Genomic DNA, 18,129 nt, shown 5'->3' on the forward strand with positions numbered 1-18,129 from the left:
TAGTAGAATGGTAGGGAAGAGGGACGACAAACAAATAGAGAATAGTGTGAAGTAGGGGTGGAAGTGCCATGGAGAAAAATTAAGCAGGGCACAGTGGATGAGGAATGCTGGGTGGGAGGAGTTGGGGCACATCTGAGGGTCAGGGAAGACTGCTCTGAGCAAGTATGTGCAGCAGAGACCTGGATGAAGCGAGGGTGTGGGCCATGCAGGCAGGGAACAGCAGGGCTGGCAAGGAACAGCAAGTGCAAGTGCTCTGAGACAGGCGTATGCCAGATGCATTCCAAGCAGAGGGAAGTGACAGTCTTCTACAGTCTTGGCTAGTGAAACCACATCCGGAGCTGGGTGTGATTCCAGGCACCACATAGTTTAGAAGATTGTCCAATGAGAGCATTTCAAGGTAGTAAAGGGTCTAGAACCTGCTCATGTCAGGGTAAGTTGAAGAAGACAGTATCTTAGGCATACCTGGCTGGCTCCTCAAGTGCGTGAAGAGCAGACACAAGGCTGAGGGCTGAGACTTACTCTTCATGACCAGTAACTGGGACTACTCATTTACTCCAGGTGTAATATACAGTAGAACAAGTTCCCCAAGGGGAAATTCACTTCCTTGCCCAGTAGTGAGCTCCCTGCTCTCAGAGGTGTTCAATCAAATGCAGACAGTCTACCAAAGATGGAAAATGACTCTCCTGTTTCAGGCTGGAATAGGAGACTTCCGAGGTGAATCCCATCAAGGAGATTCAGAACTGTAACCCGACTCCTCCCACTTTCCTCCCTTTCCATCCTCTCTGTTTCCATGCTCCCACCGTGCTTACCCTCAGGATGAAAAACACGTGTGCACACAAACACATAAGAGCAGGTACAGGGGATCCCTAGGTGGCTCATTGGTTAAGCACCTGCCTTCGGCCCAGGGTATGATTCTGGAGTCCTGGGATCAAGTCCCACATCGGGCTCCCTGCATGGAGCCTGCTTCTCCCTCTGCCTGTGTCTCTGCCTCTCTCAATCTGTGTCTCTCATGAATAAATAAATCTTAAAAAAAAAAAAAAAAAAGAGCAGGTACAAGTAGGATAGAGGAGAGGGAGAGTAGTCAAGGAAGGCAGAGAAAGAGGGAAAGAAGAGACAGGGAAGGGGAGATGGGGACATGGGAATGAGGCTTCAGAGTTAGGGAGGCCTCAGTGACCCCATTGCAGGTCCCCAGAGCAGCAAATGGTAATTTTGAATCACAGCTCATTTAAAGCTTCCGGTGTTCAGCTTGTCTCTGTGAACATTTGGAGAAGTTTCCAGCTAGTAAATACAGCCGAGTGCCAAGACTCCCTCCCCAGCTCAGCAGCCACTTCACCATCCCTGTGGCTGCCTGGCCTCGTACCCTCTGATCCCGCTGTCCTTTCGCCTGAGGACCATGCCAGAGTCCCCTCCAGCACCCACCACACCCAACTCCAGACCCCCTGCCCGCCTCTCTGCAGTTCCTGACTTGCTCAAATTCTCACAATCGAAAGATAAACCTTGGAGCACCTGGGTGGTTGAGTGTCTGCCTTTGGCTCAGGTCATGATCCCTCGAGCCTGCTTCTTGCTCTGCCTCTCCGTCTCTCTCTTTGTCTCTCATAAATAAATAAATAAAATCTTAAAAAAAAAAAAAAAAAAAAAGATGAACCTCTGAGAGCCCAGGATCCAGGCTAAGCAGCTACAGAAAAATTCACCTTGTAAAAGACAGGTTTTCCTGGGACACTGTTTCTTTGCCTTTTCCCAAACTCCTGTATTCTGTCCACCTCTCTACTCCCTCTCAAGTCACAAGTGAATCTTTAACCAGCCTTAAATTCAGTCCAGCAAACATGCTGGGTGCATCCGTGCCAGGCACCTGTGTTATGACTGGTTGTCTGTCCCCAAGAAGCTGGCAGTCTAATGGGAGGAAGACATGGGTGGAGCTGGGGTGGTGCTGGGGTGGAGCTGGGCTTCACAGGACCGAGACATAGCACAGTTTGAAGACTCTCTCTAAGGAAAAGAACTTAATATTGCCAGGACCATAGGCCAGGGTTTGTCCTAGGGCTTTAGAAGGGTCGGTATACACGAAACCTGGATTATATCCTCACTCCTAGAGAGGGCAAGATGAGCACCCCACCCCAAACCACCCAGAAAGGTACACAAGGAGAGGTTGGGCTGACCACAAATTAATTAGCTAATGAATTCACTAAATGCCTCTGTCTACACTGTCTCTCTTTGATCTCTTTTGTCTATCCTGTGAAGAGATGAATGCAGGCATGATGCATTGAATAAATACTTACTTAGGGCTCCTACAATAATTGGAACAAAGTTCAGCTGTGTAACAAAGACCTAAGGTGGCTTCAGTAAGCCAGGACTTTCTCTTTCACACATGGTCTGGGTGAAAGCAACCCAGGGCTCTCATAGAACTTCCTCAGTTTTAAAGACCCAGGCTCCTTCCATCTTGTTGATCATGCATTCCTGGGGTGTTGCTCTTCAGCCACAATGTCAAAGATGGTCTACACTGCAGCCAGCAGGAAAAGCAAAAGCCCTCCCCTTCCTGTTCGTAGTAGGCCTAGAAGTTCAGACTCTGCTTCTGCTTGCAGAAGCAGAAAACAGGGCCACATGGACACACAGGTGCCAGGGAGATGGGGGAGCGTAATGTTTATTCCATGAGAGGTCATGTGGCCCCAGATCAGGGTGCTTCATTACTGTAGAAGGGAATGGGCATTGTAGACAGATAGAAGTGTCCAAACATCCTGCCATGTATGCTGTGCTGTCTAGGAAACTAGGATGCAGAAGGTCTGGTACTTTCCAGAGCCACCCAGTGACAAAACTGAATTAGACAAGCTGCCCCTGCAAAGCTTCCCCTACAACCACCACCCATTCTTTCATTCTGGTACCTCAAACTCTTCCGGACCCCAAATTTTGACTGAAGATGAAACACTCTGGTCATTAAAGATGAAGTTGGAAGAAGAGGAGGCAATAAGGTGAAGAAATTGCAGAAAGAAAGAATCAGAAGAGAGTAGTGATGTAGAAACCAAGTGTCAAAAAGTTCAGCAATTTCAGATGTTGTGGAATGCCAAACAGGATGCTAATCAGGGATGCCTGGGTGGCTCAGCAGTTTAGTGCCTGCCTTTGGTCCAGAATGTGATCCTGGAGTCCTGGGATTGAGTCCTACATCAGGCTCCCTGCATGGAGCCTGCTTCTCCCTCTGCCTATGTCTCTGCCTCTCTCTCTCTCTCTCTCTCTCATAAATAAATAAATAAATAAATAAATAAATAAATAAATAAAATCTTTAAAAAAAAGAATGCTAATCGAAAGAAGGGTATTGTATTTGCCAGTGAGGAGGTGACAGGTGACCTTGGCCAGCTCAGTTTCAGCAGAGTGATGGGGAGTGAAATTTGAAGATGGCAGTTTAGGGGTGAGTGAGAAGTGAGAAGGTAGAGACAGAGAGCAGTGAGTACTTGGATTATTGAAAAGCAGGAACAATTTGAGGAGAATGGAGGACCCATGATTGGACTGACCCAAAGAATAATGAATCTTCAAGGCAGAAATATAATTTGACAGCTTTAATGAAGACCAAAATAACAGTGAGTTAAACAAGATTAAAGTTTACTTCTTTCTCACATAAGAGTCTGAGCATGCACAGTCACGGGCAGACTGGGGACTCCATTGTGTTGGGAATCTAGGATCCTTCCACCTCCTAACTCAGCCATCCTCAACATGTGCCTTCCATCCTGTGGTCCGAGGACCTAGCCAGGTGGAAGAGGGAAAGGAGAAAAGGAAGATTCCCTTTGTGGTAAAGGCACCACCCAGAGGTTGCTCATAGCACATCTACTCACAGTGTTCATTGACCAGACTCTGAGACTTGGCCACATCTATCTATGAGGGAGACTGGAACAAACAATCTTTAGCTGAGAGACTAGATCCCCAGATAAAACTAACAGGTCCTATTATTGAAGGAGGAGAGGGCAGTGAGCAGTCAGTCTTAGAAGACCTGGAACAAAGGGCAGCTTCAGCCATGAGTGGGAGGAGCACGCTGCAGCCTGGAAGAAAAGGCAGGAAAGCTGGTGAACTTGGGAAAGGATGGCAAATAGGACTCTTGCTTGGTCACTTTTATTTTCTCCTCAAAGTGGGACTTAGTGTCATCGCTGAGAGGCTGGGACTCTCAGAGAGCCAGAGAGAGAAGGTATGCCAAGCCTTGCTCCCCATCATTGTTTCCCATCTGTTAGGTCGGGACAGCAGGCATGCACTTGTAGCTGCCCTCAAGATGGTTTGGAGAACAGCTGTGCTCTTGGACTCCTGAATTTCATTCCCAGCTCTGTGCTTAGCTGCCACATGGCCTTGGACAAAGCAAGAAATAAGTTTCTGCATCTGTTAAATGACCATAATAATGCCCACATCGCCCACCTCACAATCCCGTTTTGTGTCCCATGAGAGAGCTGTGAAACTTCTTTGTAAGTTGTGAGGTTGTGGGTGGGCATCATTCTGCAGGGATGGAGTGGTCAGGGCACTGGTGAGTCTCCAAGGGAGATAAGAGAGGGGCTAAGAGAGATTATAAGGACAGGACAGCCTCCTGCACGAGCTGCCCCACACCCACCCCAACACCCCCCCGCCCCCCCACCAGGGGATCTGAGTTCTGCCCACCTCTGGCCCAACATTAGACCCCCTTGTGCTGTCCCGGTGAGGGTAACAGGGGAGGGGGCAGCACTCTTAACTGTCCACAGCTGGTGGCAATCAGCTTGTGTCCTGTCTTGAGATCACAGCCATAGAGCATTGGCCTCGTCCCCTGCATTGGCCTTGGAAGTTCTCCTGGGACCTCCCCCTGACCCCAAGGCACCACTTCATGTTCCTGGCCTCAGCCCAATAAACAGTGAGTGTCTCCCCCAGGCCTTTGGTTGGGCACAATTAGCCTTTTCCAGTGTATATGCACGTGCACACACACACACACATGCACACGCACGCACACACACTGCTTACAAGCACCACATACAACACGTCACACATACATGTACCCCCCCACAAACTGCACATACATGCAACCCACATGCACATACCCAACACATACATAGCACATGGACATATGCATGCACTGTCTTTTTCGCAACCGGGCTCTACCCCATGTCACATTCAACCCACCATACAACTCGCCATGAAATCCTCCATGTAAGTACTTGAGGGATTTTTCTAAAACACAAATTAGGCTACTTTCTTGTTTACACTCCTCTACTTCTTCCAGTGGTTTTCCAGAGCCTTCAAGCTAAAATTCTAGACCCTTACCAAAGCAATTGAAGTCCCCCAAGGTGTGTTTCCTGACAACCCTCTTCAGCCATCCGTCATCCTGCAGGCCAATCACCCAGTCTGAACCACTTGCACAGCCCTCGTCTCCATGTGGCTCCTCCTGCCTCGGCTTTGCCCATCCCCTCTATCCTCCAGAGAAATGCTCCTGCTGAAAACTGTACTATTCCAAACCCTGTTCAGAGCTTACCTGTTCTGTAAAGATTCTCTTGACAGTCCAAATGGAATGTTCTCTTCCTCAGCTACAGGTATGTATGTAGTAGAATGACCTGTTCTCCCTGCTAAGCAGGTGACTTTCTCAAGGTCAATCTATAGATAGAACACTGGGTCCTGGCATTGGGTCTGTGCTCCGTGAATACTGGTGGCTGGCACTCACCCCCTGATCCTCCCACACAGATCAAAGTAGAAAACCAGCATGACTACCAGGACATCACCAGCATGGTGGCTATGGCCAAAACCTATGCTACCACTGAGGCCTTCATTGACTCCAAGTACGACATCCGCATCCAGAAAATCGGATCCAACTACAAGGCTTACATGTGAGTCCCTGAGCAGGGGCTGGGTTGCTGGGAGGAGAGGTGGGAGGAAAGTGTAGGAGGAACAGCGATTAGAGATGCAGGTCCAGCCCTGTCTCCTCCACCGCAGGGCAGAGACCCTTCAGCCCATCTTTACTCTCCCTTTATGTCCTCTTTCTGCCCTTCTTCTCCAGTCAGTACGGCTAAGTGCTGATGCTTTCTCAGAGCTTATCCCAGGGTCGAAATCTGTCTACCCAAAGAGAGCTGTTTCTCTCAGAGGAAGAAAGATACTTGGCATGTTTGGGGGAACTTCAAGTATCCATGGGATGTATATCATAGGAGACCAGACTAAAAGAGAAACTTTGAGGATAAATCAAGGAGGGCTTTGCATGCCTTGCTGAGGGTTTTGGGTTTTGTCTTGTTTTCTTCTGAGCAGAGAAGTGGCATGATCTGACCTGTATTTATAAAAAGCTGGCTCTGGGGCCACAGGCTGCCAAGGGGCTTCTCTAGAATTTTTAAGACCAATTAGGAGATTACATCAGATTTCTCCAGCTGCAAGCAACAGAAACCACATCTGACCACACTGATGGAGTTTTCAAAAGGAAATTTATTAGAAAGCCATGAATGATCAGAAACTCTGAAAACAGTTGAAACCACTCAACTGTCAATTTCAGAAATATTAGGATTTAGGGCAGCCGCAGGAATCTGGGTGGCGAGAGTAACAATCTTCATGGTACCCCCACTGGAAAATGAATCTGCTGGAATCATTTTCAGTGCTGAACTCAAGGTTGTGATGCCACGGAAACAGCACTGATAAACCCAACTTGGATCACATGCTTGTTGGTTAGAGAATGGCAGAAAAACAGTATGGAGAGTCCCACCAAGATAACATACAATATGGGCAGGGTCATCCCCCAATGGGAACAGAGGTGCTGTGACAAAGGGAAGAGGAACGAATGCCAGAAAATTCAACACATTCACCCCAGAGGTGGTTCTGGCACAGGATGCCTCACACTCGAGCTGCTGGGTCGTCAGAATGGAAGTTCTTGAAAAGGTGGGAGGTCTTATCTGCTCCAAGGTCTCTCTATGTCTCACTTTGGAATGTTGTAGATTCCCCTTGAAGTAATCTACCCCCAGAGAGCTAACCTGTGCCAGGTTGCCAAGTGTTAATGGAGCACTGGCTGTGCACAGGCTCCTATCTGAGGGCTGCAGTGGCTGGCTCTGGACAGTTGGAAATTTCTCTGTGCGCTTTTGTGCAGTGGAACTCATGCTGTAGGTCAGGGTTAGCAAACCACAGCCCACAGGCTAAATCCAGCTGCTACCTGTTTCTGTAAATAAAGTTTTATTAACCACAGCCAGACACATTCATTTATGCATTATCTAGGGTTGCTTTTGCACTACCTAGATTGCCTCCACTATGGGTCAGCAGAATTTTTCTATAAAGGGCCCAATGGTCATTTTAGGCTTTGTGGGCACACAATGCACAGCAACTACTCCACTCTGCCATCACCTGGGGAACTGGAGAAGATGCAGGCAGTTGACCTATCAAGGAAAGCTTCCCAGGAAAGGGGTGGAGCCAGTCCTCAAGGAATACTTCTGTCTTGCCCATTCCTCTCTTCCACCCCTGAGCCAGGCCAGACCTGTTCCTGCTCTCAGATACCCTCAGAGTCATAATGTTGGCTCTCCTCTGCCCCCTCTGCGTTGGGGAACATTCCAGTGCAGCCATCCGATGCATTCCTGAGGCCTCCGCCATCCATCATGATATCATTTCCCTCCTCTCCTCATTGTTCGTGTTTCCACTTGACATTGACGACACCTTGTCCCAGTTTCACTTCTTGAAGATTAGCTCACTGCTGCATTCTTTATGCTGAGACTTTCTGCCCTGGCAGCTCCGGTTTGTCATTAGTTATGGATTTTCCTGGACCCTGGGTTGGCCCCTGTCCAAGGGAGGGGGTCTGTGTCAGACCTCAATGTAGAGCATCCTCTCTGCCTGCCACCACCACCACCACCACCATTACCAACCCCGCCGACCATTCAGCCTCCTTTCTGGCCCACTTCCTGCCCTGTATTCAAGGCCTTTGTACTTGCTACTGGGGTGTCCCTGTTACTAGGGCCTCTCAGCAGACAGAGCCAGGAAATACATATGTGTGCCTTAACCCATGTGTGCACATATATCTGTAATTATTTCTGTATGTATCCAGCTCTATCTAAAGCTAAAAAGAGTTCATATTGATATCTCCGACTTTCCTCGGGTACCACATGATTTATTTCAGCCTTCCCAGATTGCTTATCTATAACTTCCTGCTCCAACAGGGAAAACCTGGCTCCTACCATCTGCCATCTATTTACTTATTTGTTCAGTCCCAGTACAATTGCAGAACCATTAACTTGGAGCTCTGTGGGAAAGAGCTTTACCCACGGCAGTACAGTGCTCGTGCACAGCTCCTTCTATGGTTAGTCAGACAGCCTCCCATCCAAGGTTACTTGGGTCCACACCTTATCACCCGCCTCCACCCTCTTCAGCAAGGAGGTCAACGTCATACATTTGCAATATAGGTAGACTTTTCTGTCACGGTCTACATTCTGTCCCACATTCCAGTGGCTGAATCACCTTTGGGCCAAGTGACTCTCTTCCCCCAAGCCTGGGATGGGCTCTGCCATGGAAAGTCATAGTTAGGAGCTTGGAGTTTCTCAGATGGGGATTGGTGGCTTCTGCCGCTCAGTGAGAATGGTAATCACAGTAATATCTGTCTCATTAGTTCTGTGAGCCTGAATGAACCAGGACTTCTAGAGCCCTTAGACCCAGGTCTCAGACAGAGAAAGCCCCCATCAAATAGCAACTCTCACTATTATTATTTTCTTGGCAGGAGAGCAATCTGGCTTGTGCTCCTGCTGCCTCTGGCATTGCAATGCCTTCTTTTCTTGTCTCCAGTGACTGAAAAATAATGGTAGTGCCCCGAGGGCTAAGCCATTTATGGGAATATTTCCTTTAGTCCACATAATGTGGGAGGATGGAGATCATTCCCATTTCACCAATGAAAAAAATAAAAACTCAGAGATACAGCAAGAAAATTATGGAAACAAGATTCAACCTTGCATCTGTCTGACTCAAGTCAGTTTTTCCCTTCTCTTACCACCATGCAGATCCTGCTATGCCAACCCTACCACCCTCTGAGGCACATTCATTGGTCCCCTTCTGGGGTCATGTTGAATGACTCTGGTTTCTCCTTTGCTTTCCCAGAGCTCTTCACTCCTTTGAAACTGGTCCACCCTTCCAGGTAATGAGCAGCCTTAGGATGGGGTCATCTCTGCATACCAAGACAAATCTAAAACCCAGGACATAGAGCAGCCCAGTGAGAGTTTGCTGAATTGAATTGAATCAAGCTAGGCTGAACTGAACTGACATAAAGCTTATCAACATCACTGCGCCCCTTAGCAATTCTAGCTCCTGTTGGCCACCATCTATTTTCAGCATCTGCTGTTTTCAGATACAATTTATTTTCTGTTTTAAGAAGATATATTTGTGTAGCAATTTCTCCCACTTCACCCTTTAATCTCAACCATATACCTTCCCTTACATGCCTTCCCTTGGCCATAAAATGAAAAACTTTACCTCTGCCACTTTGCTTACACTCATTCAGTCTTTGCTGAATCCAGATATCTGGATTTGGATAATCCAGATTATCCAAATAATCTCACTGGAGATTATTTGTCTTGATTTTTTCCCCTAATATAGTCCCTTACCCACGTAGGGGTATCTAGGCACGTAGCTAGTTACTAGGTATCTACTACTTGCCAGGTCCCACTGGACAGCGTGGGGACAGGGGATGAGTCTAACATTTCCCCTGCCCTAGGGAGACTGGACACTAAAGGAGTCTTTCCAAGTGAGATAAGCATTACTAAACATTGGTTTAGGGGCATCTACTCTTGTTGGGGGAGGTGGGCTGTTGGAAGTCACATGTCATATGAAACGTAAAGGATGAGTAGTCCTTAGGGAGGCAAAGATGGAGACATAGACTGAATCAGGCAAAGGGAAGAATGTGTGCAGAAGCCTTGACATAGGAAAAAACAATAGCATTGGAGCACTGCAAGGGAGGTTGGTGTTGCTGGAACAGAAAAGGAAAGACGAACCGAGAGGGTATTGAGGCCAGAAGGCCTTCCTGCCCTTCACCATGAAAAAATGATCACTTCTCTCCATGGGTCATTTTTCCTACATTTTGGAGCCCTCCAGGAATTCCAGAATCATGAGTGGCTCTATTGCTTTGGTTCTCCTTTTCAAAAACAAGAGGCCAAAGCTTGGGGCATTTCATCTGATGGTGTAGACATTTTTTAAATTTAAATTTTAGAGGCACCTGCACCCCAGTGTTTATAGAAGCAATGTCCACAATAGCCAAACTATGGAAAGAGCCCATTGACAGATGAATGGTTAAGAAGATGTGGTCTATATATACAATGGAATATTAGCCATCAGAAAGGATGAATACCTACCATTTACATTGACGTAGATGAAACTGGAGAGTATTATGCTGAGCAAAATAAGCCAATCAGAGAAAGACAATTATCTTATGGTTTCACTCATGTGGAATATAAGAAACGGTGCAAGGGATCATAGGGGAAGGGAGGGAAAACTGAATGGGAAGTCATCAGAGAGGGAGACAAACCATGAGAGACACTTAATCATAGGAAACAAACTGAGGGTTGCTGCAGGGGAGTGGAGTGAGGGGAGGGGGTAAGTGGGTGATGGGAATTAAGGAGGGCAGGTGATGTAGCACTGGGTGTTATATGCAACTGATAAATCACTGACCTCTACCTCTGAAACTAATGATGTACTATATACGGTCTAATTGAATTCAAATTTAAAAAAATGAAAAAAAAATCTTTAGATCTCAAAGAAATCTAGAAAAAGATACATAAGATCCAACAAATAAATAAGATAATCAACATAAAGGAAAATAAAAGCAGGCAAATAAAGCTGGGGACCAGACATGTACCTAATGATATACACCAGCACGTGAGGCAGGTATTTGAATTGGAGCGTCCTAACAGCCAAAGCAAATAAGGAAAGCAGAGCAGTGACAGGGGTCCTAATGCCCTCAGTGTTATTTTTCTGATACAGGCGAACATCCATCTCTGGAAACTGGAAGGCCAACACAGGCTCTGCCATGCTGGAGCAGGTGGCCATGACTGAGAGGTAAGAGACAAGGTGTGAGAGGGTGTGGCACCAGCCCCAGCAGGAGGTGGGGGAGGAGTACCACAAGAGGCCTGTAAGGAGTGCCGCCTCACCCTCCTGCCAGTGCTTCACCACCCACAGAGCACGTTCCTAGGCACGTCAGCTGTTGATTGCTCGGCAACCTGCTGGGTAGATGTTACGTTAATCCCACTTCACAGATGAGAGAAGAAAGTTCAGAGAGGGAAAGTGACTTGTCCAGGGTCACAGAGCTGAGAGTAGATCCCTGATGTCTTAACTCCAAGTCCAGGGGTCTTTCCAGCCCTGCCCAGCTATTGCAGAGAGAGCAGGGAGTCCTTACCAGTCCCCTCTGTGCTCTGACAGGTACATAAAAGATCCTTATTAGGGCACCAGGGCTACTGGAATGTCCATCCCTCTCTCAGACTTATATTTTCAACTCAGTGTCAGGAGGGAGAGGTTATTTCTACTGAGTCATGAATGTGGTATGTGCACCCTGGCTGAAGGCCCCTCAGGTCCCTCTGCCTTTCAGCACTGCTGGGCACTCTCTTCACCTGAAGAAGGGCCAGTCACCTGCTCGCAAGGCCAGCAGCACACACACATGCTTCCCTGCGTGCCTGGTGACCTCTGTGTGCTGGCATGCAACAAGAGTGCATGGAGTGTGGTGCTTTGGGGTCAGGTCTGCTGGGTGAACATTTATTGAGTGCCTACTGCCTGCCATGTTGTGCCAAGCACTAAAGGAGCCAAGATGAAAAAAGGTCCAGCCTTTCCCTTCAAGGACTCTGGGTCCACTCCAACCATCACAACACAAATCTCATTGATCAGAGACAGAAGGTAGATTGGTTGGCTTGTGGCAATGAAAACTGCAGAGGTGCAGCTCTAGGTAAGGCTTTAGGGCTCATTCTACACACCTCAGCTCAGCTTTCTTCTGCATTAGCTTCATTCCACACGGCGGGCTCATCTGGTGGCCCATCGAGGCCCCAGACTTCCATCCTGACCATGTCAAGGAGGGCAGGGACAAAACTTCTCTTTCCCAATCATCTCAACCAAAGACTGGAAGGGAGCCTTGATCATGGATTGGCCTGCTGTGGGTCACATGACCATTGCTGAGCCAATCACTAGACCCAGAAGCGGCACCTGTGAGATTGCTCCGGGCCTACATCTTGTCTCCACCCATTGGAGATTGCCCTGGGGCCAGCTATCGCAGCAATGGGGTGGGGAGGCTTGACTCCACCGAACATCAAAAAGGATAAGAAGGGAAATCAATGTTGTGCAGACTAAACCTACAGAGGTCCACCCCTGGCTCCCCAGTCAACATAGGAGACATAGTGTGGTATTTTGGGGTGGAAGTGAGCTGTGGTGCTTGCAGGGGGAGCACAGAGAAGGGGCACCCAATGCAGATAAGGGAGGAGTGAGGTCAGAGAAGGCTTCCTGAAGGACGTGGTTCCACAATCACCTTGTAAAGAGTGAGTAGGAGTTGGGAGGCATCCCTTCATTTCCTTGTTGGTTATCTGCTGAGCGGGAGCTGGGAGCCAGGTGTTGAGTGAGGCCCTGGGGGAACTGTGGCAGACAAGACAGACATGGTCCCTGCCCTCATGATCTGCTGGCTCAGGGCCTCTAAGAAGCAGGATGTGAATGAAAATGAGTGGTCCTGTCCCTTCCAGGCTGTGTTACCTGAGGCGAGTTAACTAATCTTTGTGAACCGCTTCAGCCGTTAATCGGAGGTGATCAACTAGAGTGCTGCCGGGGAGAGGGATGGTCAGTACCTGACCCCACAGCCACCGTGGCAGGGTGGGGCTGCCCTCCCTTCCTGTCAGCCCTGGTGGCAGCTGCCGCCTTCCTCTGGGAGCCCGCCTATATCAACTAGTGAACAGCCATGGGGCACCGTGGTCCTTTTCTCTGTGGCCTCTCCAGAATGTGAGCCCAGCCTTCTGCGATGCCCCATGAACTGCTCTCAAGTGTCCCCAGCAGGCCACCACATCCTAGCTCCAGGTTTCTTGGGCCATTCCTGCCAGAGCCTGCCTTAGGCCAGGGTCCACTTAGGTCTGGAATTCACTTTCCCTTCTGTAAAGTCATAGACAGTATTCCCAAAGCCTGAAGCAGAGCTCACCTATCCCACCTCCACAGTGGGAGGAATTCTCTGGGGGCCCATAAACAGGCCCTGGCTCCTTTTTCCACCTGGCTTACCTGTTTGCCAGGTAACCTGACCCCTCAGCAAAACCAACAACGTGGCTTGGTCAGTGCTAGTCCCACCTGGCTAGGGCAGGGGGTAGCGTGACCCATGTTTTCCAGTCTTTCCTGTCCTGCTCCATCCATGGAGCCCCTTCCTGGGCCCTGGGAAAGGGGACCTGTGCCCCATGGATACAGCCAGTAGGTATTCTGGAAGTTCATCATTGGCAAACAGCCTCTAGAAACCAGCTTTCTCTGGGTCTTAGTCCAGGCTTCTGTCTTCCATTGAGAAGAAACCTGACTCAGGGGTGTGTCTCAGGGCACAGGCCTCCCTAAACTGAAGGAGCCTCAGCTGTGAGCCACTACTGCCAAATACAGGGACCCTGTCAGAGAGCCCAGGGGGATCTTAGAACTCTGAGGACCAAAGAGATTCTCATGTGTGGCTGCACATGAGAATCACGTGAGAAGCTTTAAAAGTGTATAGAGAGTATTCTAGCATAGGGCAGGGCCCCCAAATCTGTATGTTTATGTTTGTTTGCTCTACCCTCTGGTGATTCTGGGACACAACTAGAATCATACGTAGGCCTGCCCATTTTTCAGATAAGGAAACAGGCTTCAAGAAGGAGAGGATTACCCAAAATTATTGAGGACTTTAGTAGCAAGACTCCAGGTCACTGGTTTCCCAGGCAGAGGGACAACAGGCTGCCATGTGTCCCAACTGAGAGGAAGGGTCGCTTGCTTGGCCTGTGGAATCACACAGATTCTAGGTTTGGAGGCCAGCACAGTGGCTGGTGAAGCTCTCTCAACCTCAGTCTCCTCATCAGTAAGATGGGTTAGACCTTCCTGACAGAGTTGGGTGGGGGTTAGAGAATGAAGGGTCACCCCCCACAGATGGCCTGGGACCTGTTGGTTGCTGAATATGCATGAGTTTTCATCCTTCCTTTTCCTTCTGTGATCTCACACACTCTCTGTTAGAATTGAATGAAAAAAGCCAGAGCCAGGAGCCAGGAGATCTATGTAATCCTGGGGGTATTACAGTCTCGCTGTGTGACCTGGCCAAACTGCTCTCCATCTCTGGGCCTCAGTGGGCCTTGGCGGTTAAGATGAGAGGGTTGGTTCTAAGAGCACTTCGGCCATGACCTCTCCTCATTCTAGGCCTGTCGCTCAGAGACACAAATAGATCTCAGAGCAGGCGTGCCCTGTGTGACCCTGGAGAGTGAGGGCAGAAGCAAGAATATTGACACCAAGTCCCCGGTGACTCCCAAGTCCGGCCCCCACAAGAGATGCCAAGTGCGAGCCCGGGAAGACTTCTCCAGATACAACCATCCCCTTGTTGTGGGGTCAAAATCCAGTGTCGAGATCTTTCCCCTGCAAAGCAAACTGACCTTATAGCCATCAAGTGGCTGGAAAGGGAACAAAAGCATTGGGTCCAGAGGGCCAGGCCCAGAGGGGAGAGCGGCCTGCCAGGCTCCCCGGCCTGCCCGCCCCAGGCTCAGGGCAGAATGCGCCCTTTGTCCCCCGCAGGCTGTTGTCTAGCGTGCTCACTGGGGCTTGGAGGGTGGCCTGGGAGGGATTCTGAGCCCTTCCAGCAGCTTTCCCAAGGGAAAGGGCCGCAGGAGTGGCTGGGTGTTCAGGATGGCTCCGGATGGAGGCAGGGCAAGCTCTGTGGAGCCAACATGGCCCTGCCATGGCCGGGTCCCTGACATCTCTCCCTCCTCTCCTTCCTTCTGCTCCTCTCCCTTCCTCTCTCCGGCTTCCTGCCTCCCTTGCTAGTCTCTCTGTCTCTCTCTCTGCCCATCCGTGTTTCTGCCTTTGCTTGTACCCCATTCTGTCCCTCCCATTGCCTCTCTGTCTCCCTCTGTGTCTCTGTCTCTCTCGCTGCATCTCTGTCTCTTGTTATTTCTGACCACCTCTCTCTGTTTCTGGATGTGTGCACGTGTCACTGTCCTATGGCCTGTTTGTCTGTGTGTCTCCCTGTGTCTCTTTGTCTCCACCTGTCTCTCTCCCTCTGCTCCCCCTTCCTGCGCTCTCCCCCCACACTCACAGTCTATCTCTCCGTCCCTGCAGGTACAGGCTGTGGGTGGACAGCTGCTCAGAAATGTTTGGCGGCCTGGACATCTGCGCTGTCAAGGCGGTCCACAGCAAGGACGGCAGAGATTACATCATTGAGGTGAGGGCTGAAGCAGGAGGTCCTCCTGGCCTGGTCCAGCCTCTGGGTGGGCATGCCAGAGGGACAGAATCCACCCATGGGCTCCAGCGTGGTCGGCCGTGCCCTGGCCCATGGCCTGGGCACACGCGGCTCCCAGAGGCTTCTCACCCACCGCCCTCACAAACCTCCCCATCCCCATCCTCGGCAGCATCTAGAGCATCTGTGTTCCGACAGGCAGTTTGACAACCCGTGGGCCTAAGGATGGTGGGGGTGGGGAGCATCAGTCCATGAGTCAGCAAGATCTGTGCCATTGGGCCTCTTAAATTTTCTGTGTCCAAGTGTGTCAGGAGGGCACACTTCCCTAGTCACCGTGCAGAGATTCCTCTTCATTCAACAGACCTGTCCTTGGGGTTCCCCGGGGCTAGGCAGGGGTGTGGTTCTGGGGACAGAGCTGTGAACCAGACAGACATGGGGTGTACAGGCTGGTGAGGAAGAAGGATGATAAACGGGTCATGGAGGACACTGAAAGTTAGGACAGGGAGCACGGCGCTGCAGGGGTAGGAATGGAACAAAAGACGGAGGGAATTAGAATTGTGAGAGATGCTGCAGAGGAGCTGAGGGTCCCAGAATCTCCCCAACGACCCACCTACAGCCCATGCCTCTCCCAGGCCCACAGCCCGCTGCCCCTGCCAGCAGGACTGTCCCTACCCATCTACCTCTAATCCCCACTCTCCTTCCCCTGCCAGCTTCCTGTCCATGCTCCCTGCCCCCCGACCCCACAGTCCCCCTGTCTCCTCCAGGACTGCCCCCCACACCAGGCCTCCTGGTCCCACAGTCCTCCTCTGCACCCCAAACCCTCTCCCTGCCCCATCTCTCTACCCCACCCCCCGCAGCTCTGGCTCTCCACTGCCCTCCCCTGAAAATGCCCCTATGGCCTCAGAGTCCCCATTCTCCCCCCAACTGCACATCTCCGTGTTCACACTGCCCCCGCAACCCCTTCCCGGGCTCCCCTTCTGTGGCCTTCAAACCCCAGCGGATGGGTGGTGCTGACACAAGGCCAAGACACGTGAGGGAGAGCCCTGTGGCCGCCCCCTCCCAGGCTGTGGACGGCTAATGGGAAGCACATGGCTGGGCGACCACAGGAGCCAGCTAGTCCCCGGGCCTGCGTGCCTACGCCACTCCCCAGGACCCCCAGCGCAGCACTACCGGTGACTCTGTGGGTGGGGGCCCTGCTATTTTTTGTGGCTGACCCAGGAGAGCAGCAGCCTCCTGCCCAGGGAGTGGCCACCACGGAGGTGTCGGGAAGGATCCAGGGCGGACACCGTCCCTCCCCAGAGAGGCCAGAAAGCTCCCAGGAGGACTTGCATCTGTATTTGCAGGTTCCATCTTGCTCTGGAATATAGCTCTCATCTCAAGTCCAGGAACCACTTCCCTCTGGCTGCTACCATAGCCGAAACCACCCCCACCCCTGCCCCCTCCCCCAGGACACCTTCTCAAAGGAGCAGTACTGGCCTGCACACTTGCTTCTGAGCCAGAGACAGGCAGGCTGCATCCCGGAGGAGTGGGTGCCCAGCCTTCCTGAGGATGCCCTGGGTGCTTTGGACCAGGGACGGACCAAGGGCCTTCCTGCCTGAGGTCTTGCATCTCTTGAGACCCCTCCTGGCCCTGCTACACCTACATGTCCTCACAGGGACCAGCAGACACGGACACAGCTATGGCGCACATGCAGTCATCCAGCCTTCACTAACCAGTCCCTGGTGCTGGGCGCCAGGCTCCAGGCCAGGAGATGGGGACTCAGCAGCAACCATGGCGGCCGGGACCCTCCTCCTAGAGCTTCCATCCAGAGAGGTGACAGCCATCATGGAGGAAGGGCTCCTTGGCTCCCCCCTCACACACACACACCCCCGAGTTTAGCCTCCTCTCCCTTCCATTCTCTCTGCCCCCAAGAGCTCCTGCCTATTTGAGTTTTCTCAACCTTCATATTTGTAGGCCTAGGCTCCCTGCCTCCAAACATTCAGAGGGTCAGGGATGAAGGACCTCTTACATTAAAAAAAAAAAAAAAAAGCAAAATTAGTGGTTTTGTGCTTTAAAAAACAAGAAAACATCTTCTCAAAATGTTCCAGAAAAAAAAAAAAAAAAAGATGACTTTTCAGACTGTTTTTTCTCTCAGAAACATTGAAGAGCTGTTTCCCTTGCTCTTGGGTTTACAGTGGGGTCAAGGGAGATGAGGAACTTGCTACCAGGAAGATAAAAGGTATTTTTTCCCCAGTGAGGAAAAAAACAGGCAGAAGAGATCCAAAAATACTGTTTTCTTCAGCCACCTCTGTGGTGAGAACATAAAATTTGTATGACATGTTTTGTGATGATCCTCACAGTAAAATACTCAGGGGAAAGACCCTTGAACTTGCCCTCCATGGCCTGTCCAGGGAATGACATTGCTCACTGGAAAAATATCTCCCTGGGGAGACCAGAGTGTCCACTTCCTTTGGCTTTGTCCACCACGGGGATTCGAAACTGCTCTGACCTCAGGTTCCTCGCAGTGGCTGTTTTCCACTGCAGGGAGTGTAGGAAACAGAGACCAGAGCAGACAACGGTGGGCAGGGGCAGGGAGAGGAGGACAGGCGTGTGTCCACGTAGACAGACTCCATGGTTACGACCCGGTTCAGCCCACGTAGGCCAGCAGGCTGTTGGTGTGCCGGGCACAGAGAGCTGGGATGCCAGGGACTCAGGCCCAGCCCACGAGGAGTTAGGGTTGAGGACAGCGCTCAGGACCAGGCTGGAATCAACATTCACATCCTTGAGTTTGCTTTCCAGCCTCCCAACCACAGTGGGTGCTTTGG

At 50.6% G+C, this 18,129-nt stretch overlaps 1 protein-coding gene and 1 long non-coding RNA gene across 5 annotated transcripts in view; one reads left to right on the forward strand and one right to left on the reverse strand.

The window, feature by feature from the left end:
• The window catches only part of SYN3 (synapsin III), a 452,538-nt gene that overhangs the window by 417,496 nt on the left and 16,913 nt on the right, over positions 1-18,129 (forward strand). For all 4 annotated transcript variants that reach the window (XM_049115333.1, XM_025461487.3, XM_049115335.1 and 1 more), the window contains 3 exons: positions 5,668-5,810; positions 10,903-10,977; positions 15,208-15,310. In XM_049115333.1, coding sequence (XP_048971290.1) covers positions 5,668-5,810; positions 10,903-10,977; positions 15,208-15,310 — 321 coding nt within the window. The remainder of the gene's footprint in view (positions 1-5,667; positions 5,811-10,902; positions 10,978-15,207; positions 15,311-18,129) is intronic.
• LOC118350047 (uncharacterized) lies at positions 3,596-5,515 on the reverse strand. The gene is made up of 3 exons (XR_004803132.2): positions 5,462-5,515; positions 4,384-4,495; positions 3,596-4,019 (listed from the first exon to the last, which is right to left on the reverse strand). It is a non-coding gene; the product is annotated as an uncharacterized LOC118350047 (long non-coding RNA).

Source organism: Canis lupus, chromosome 10 (assembly GCF_003254725.2).
Source record: "Canis lupus dingo isolate Sandy chromosome 10, ASM325472v2, whole genome shotgun sequence".
In the NCBI taxonomy this organism is placed as follows: Eukaryota; Metazoa; Chordata; class Mammalia; order Carnivora; family Canidae; genus Canis; species Canis lupus.